Raw genomic sequence first — 4,283 nt, 5'->3', positions numbered from 1 at the left:
ATTTTGAACCTTTTCACAAGATTTTAATTTTCTGATATGCTGAATTTGAGATTGTCATTTGTAATCATCAAAATTAAACGAAATAAACATTTGAAATATATGAGTTTGTATGTAATGTATGAATATAATATACAAGTTTCACTTTTTAAATGGAATTACTGAAATAAATCTACTTTTTCATGATATTCTAATTTTATGATCAGCACCTGTATAGCGCCTTTCTACCCAACCAGGATACTCAAAGCGTTTCACACTACAATCTGTGTCCTCATTTACCCATTCACAGAGCACTCTACCAGATCTCCTACAAAGCTAACATGTACAATCATGTATGGAGACTAATCAGTGCCAATCACATTCATACACTGTAGGGACACACATGGACTTCAAACTTTATAAAAGCAATGTTTTTATCTAGTTTTATTTTTATTTACTTCCAAATAAAACCAGATTTAATGATAAATAATTTTAGCCAAAATGTTGTGCACATTTTTACGCATTTGGTGCACATTCAGAGAATGTTTTGAGACCAGAAAGTGCTTGAATGCACCATGAAACCTATTTTTCCCCATTTCCTCAAACACACCACATTTCCAAACCAACCAATGAAAACAGTTTGTTGGTAGGCTTGTGGAGAGAGACTAGGTTCTGGGCTGGTCACAAAGTTTTGGAGACGACCAGGCCGAGGACGGATTGATTTCAGCATTTTGGATTTAGCTAGTAGCAAATTAGCTTTTAGACCAGACGTGTTAGAGTGTGTGAGTGTGTGTGCAGTGTTTGTAGTAGTGTTGTTAAGCCTGAAACATACTCGCTCCGACGCTGACGGGTTGATGCGTGGTCACGTGGTTGTTCGGCAGTCGTTTTTGCACAGACCTTTCATAGTCCCTGAGACACCCCGCACCGAGCTCGGGAAACCCCCTCCCGCTGAACCATATGTCACTGCGTGGAATTTCTCCCCACAACAGCCGACAATGCAGAAAAAAAGACTCGTCACTCACCCGACATTTTTATCTACATCTGTCCTGTTTTAGCTCCACAGTTTTTATCAGTCAGATTCCTCCGTGCACAACGTCTGTTTTATCTCCATTCATGAGTTTTCACAGTATGACTATCTTTATAAAACTCTACTTCCTGGTGTCGGCTCTGGGAGTGAGTCGGGTTTTTTTCCCCCTTTATTTAACCAAGTGCAGCAGTGCTTTCAGCACAAACAAGCCATAAATTTTTCATGGTTTGGCTATCTTATAAAACTCTGCTTTCTAGTCTGGGAGCGAGTCATTATTTTTCCTTTTTTTCCCCCTCGAGCGCAGCACAAACAAACACGTCCACGAACTTCAGACCAGTCACACATTACCGTGGACACCGGATGGGGCTCAAAAGTTCTTCCAGCGGGTTGTGCCAAAAGGGGCTGTCGACACGACGCTGAGAAGCCCAGTGACGCAATTTTCATCATTAAACTGTGACAACCCYTGCCGACATTGGCAGTTTGCAGGGAGTATGTTTTCAGCTTTAGTCTGTGTGTCAAAATGAGTCGTCGTTTGACGGTGGAGGAAGCTGAGTGCTGAGCTTCAGCTTGAAGAAGAGGAGGAAGAGGAGGAAGACAGCACGCCGGTGGAGGATTAAGACTTGCAGGTTAGTTCTTTGTTTGTTTGTTTGTTTGTTTGTTTGTTATGGAATATGTAAAAGATTATAATCGGAACAGAGGCAAACTGCACCCCATTATACAAGCTGGTTTCATCTCCAGGGGAAAACGAAGAGGAGGAGGAGGAGTTGCCCACCCACTCTGTCAGGCCCACAAAACAGAAACCACAACGAAGTCGGACCAGGACCAGATCCAGAACCAGATCCCTGGTGACCGTAGCAGCAGGGACAGCAGCTGAAACATGATGGACAGTAGAACACCAAGAAAAGCAGAAAGCCCCTGTTGTAAGCCATTTTCAACCTAGGAGACCATGGAGTGCAGGTAGGTCTGCTGTCCCCCTACAGTCCAAAAAACTTTTTTGTTGTTTTTTGCTTCTGATCCAGTCAAGAGCGTCTGTGATAACACCAACAAACATGCTGCAAAAAACAAGTTAGTGGAAAAAATATAAATAGGCTCAAATAGACATGGAGCAGTTCTACAGTATATCTTTGGGTCTCCTGCTCTATACGTCTATGGTTCAACTACCAAAGTTCAGGACTAACAGTTGTAAAAACAAAAACACGAGACATAAGGTTGGAGAGATTTTATGATTGAGTCGTTGTCACACATTTTTGAAATGGTTGTAAAATTAAAAAAACACACGAGACATTGTAAGGATGGAGAGAATTTGTGGAGGAGTCATTGTGACACATTTTGTAAATTGTTGTAAAAACGCCTGGAAATTTGCACACAATTTAATGTAAAGACATCGATATAATTTAGTTTTTTGCTAAATTTGTACACATGTTTATGAAATTTACACTACAGATATTCATTAAGGTTAGAAAAGTGGTTCTTTAAGAGTTTTTGTGAATTTTATATTAAAAATAGCCAAAAAATTTCCTACTCGGATTTTGTTTTTTGTGTGTTGTTTTTAGTTCACTGTGATAATGCAGTTTGTCAAAATGAAATCACTGTATAATCATAAAGCTGAGGCTGTGCTGAAAATAATAATACCAAACAAGGCAAAGTAAATAGTTTTTAAGGTGGAAATATTAGGGTAAATTCAAAATTAGTCAAAAACAGCCATTTAGACCCCATACCTTAGAGGGTTAAGTGTCTTGCCCAAGGACAAAACAACCGAGACAGCTGGAACAGGGGTTCGAACCAGTGATCTTCTGGTTCCAGGACAACTCCCTTAACCACTCTGCCACAGCCGCCCAAGAATCATAATATGAATCCAATCATTGTTAGAATGAATTGTTACACCCCTAATAATAAGTGAAGTATTTTTCACAATATGCAATATTCTTTTATGTAAAATGTGTGGCTTTGCCTTGACATCGACTGCAAGGTTTTTCTTTAATTATCTGGCGAATCAGATATTTAATGATCTAGAAAGAATAATTTTTTTGGTCAAAATAATTTGGTGGTGGTTTTAAATTAAAGTATCAGTTGGGTATTTCCTGACCTCACATTTCTGGACTGTGGGCGAGCGGGGACAGTCTGTGTGGTTGTTTTTCTCCTCTGCTGTGTTGTCGCCATCATCTGGGACAGTGTCTGCTGACGCACCCCATTGATGGTTGCCAAAGTTTCCTTCTGCCAGCTGAGCAGCAGTGCCCAGTGACTGACTGAGCTGCAGTCGGATTTGCCGATTCTCCTCCTCCACCTCTTGGACCCTTGATTCAAGGACAGCTCTCTCCAGGACCTGTGCAGCAGGGGTGTCAGTCAAACAAGGCGCCAGAAGGAGGGAGCGACCATCTGAGAGAACAAGAGAGGATGATGAGACTGCCTGCATTAAAACAGCTCTCAAGATCATTGTTCATATCAAGTCCTGACAAAACCTAAGGGGTTGGACATAACATGACTCACGGCACTTCTATCTATCGATCTATATATCTATTTACCCCTTCCAACAGTAGAACAGCAAGTCAAATTCCCTTGTTTCTGTTGTGTACTGAAGACATTTGGGTTTAAGATCAAAGGATATGCATGAGATAAGAGTTTTGAGTGTCAGCTTTTATGTCCTGGTATTTACATGTACTCAGAACATACTACCCTTTTGTTTAAATCCACCCATTTGTCAAGAGAGCAAAGCTATTGGAATATGCAACTGACAGGTGTTGCCTTTAAAGTGTATCTTTACCCCCCTGTGAAAAGATACAGTAACTCCACCCCAAGGCGAAATTTGAAAAATGCATCAAAGTAGGCGGGGGAGGGGATGTGGGTGGGGAAGTGGGGGGGTTAGAGAACTGAGGTGTGGCCAGGATGAGAGAAAGTGACAGCTAGCATTAGCATAATTGATGCTACATGGAGAGTGACCACAGCGACGCAGATAGTTACATCTCTGAACGTCTGAGGTGGAGGATTTTTCACCCCCCTCCTCACCAGAGGCAGAGAGAGACTTGATCAAGTCAGTTTAAAATTAAAATAATCTTATAAAGTCGATGTAATCACTGTTATTTATTGACCTGGTTAGCAGATATTAGCTTTTGGAGCATTTATACAGAGTTTAGCTCTGTTGAATAATGTTACAATTTAACACAAACTATTAAATATTACTTTGTCCTCTGAATAATATTTAGACCTACAGAGTGTAAAATAATATTATAAATGTCTGATTAATATTTAGACCTACAGAGTGTAAAATAATATTATAAATGTC

General features: G+C 40.3%; 1 protein-coding gene and 1 long non-coding RNA gene across 3 annotated transcripts in view; one reads left to right on the top strand and one right to left on the bottom strand.

Annotated features, from left to right (window-relative positions):
* large2 (LARGE xylosyl- and glucuronyltransferase 2) overlaps positions 1 to 4,283 on the bottom strand; it is a gene marked incomplete in the record, with an annotated part of 84,096 nt that overhangs the window by 38,250 nt on the left and 41,563 nt on the right. For both annotated transcript variants that reach the window (XM_014024320.1, XM_014024322.1), the window contains 1 exon segment: positions 3,090 to 3,379. In XM_014024320.1, coding sequence (XP_013879774.1) covers positions 3,090 to 3,379 — 290 coding nt within the window.
* LOC106529018 (uncharacterized) lies at positions 1,145 to 2,340 on the top strand. The gene is made up of 2 exons (XR_001311576.1): positions 1,145 to 1,629; positions 1,742 to 2,340. It is a non-coding gene; the product is annotated as an uncharacterized LOC106529018 (long non-coding RNA).

The sequence above is a fragment of the Austrofundulus limnaeus genome, unplaced genomic scaffold, assembly GCF_001266775.1.
Source record: "Austrofundulus limnaeus strain Quisiro unplaced genomic scaffold, Austrofundulus_limnaeus-1.0 Scaffold418, whole genome shotgun sequence".
Taxonomy (NCBI): domain Eukaryota; kingdom Metazoa; phylum Chordata; class Actinopteri; order Cyprinodontiformes; family Rivulidae; genus Austrofundulus; species Austrofundulus limnaeus.
The sequence above is the reverse complement of the archived record's forward strand: the minus strand, read 5'-3'. Positions and strand labels throughout refer to the sequence as shown.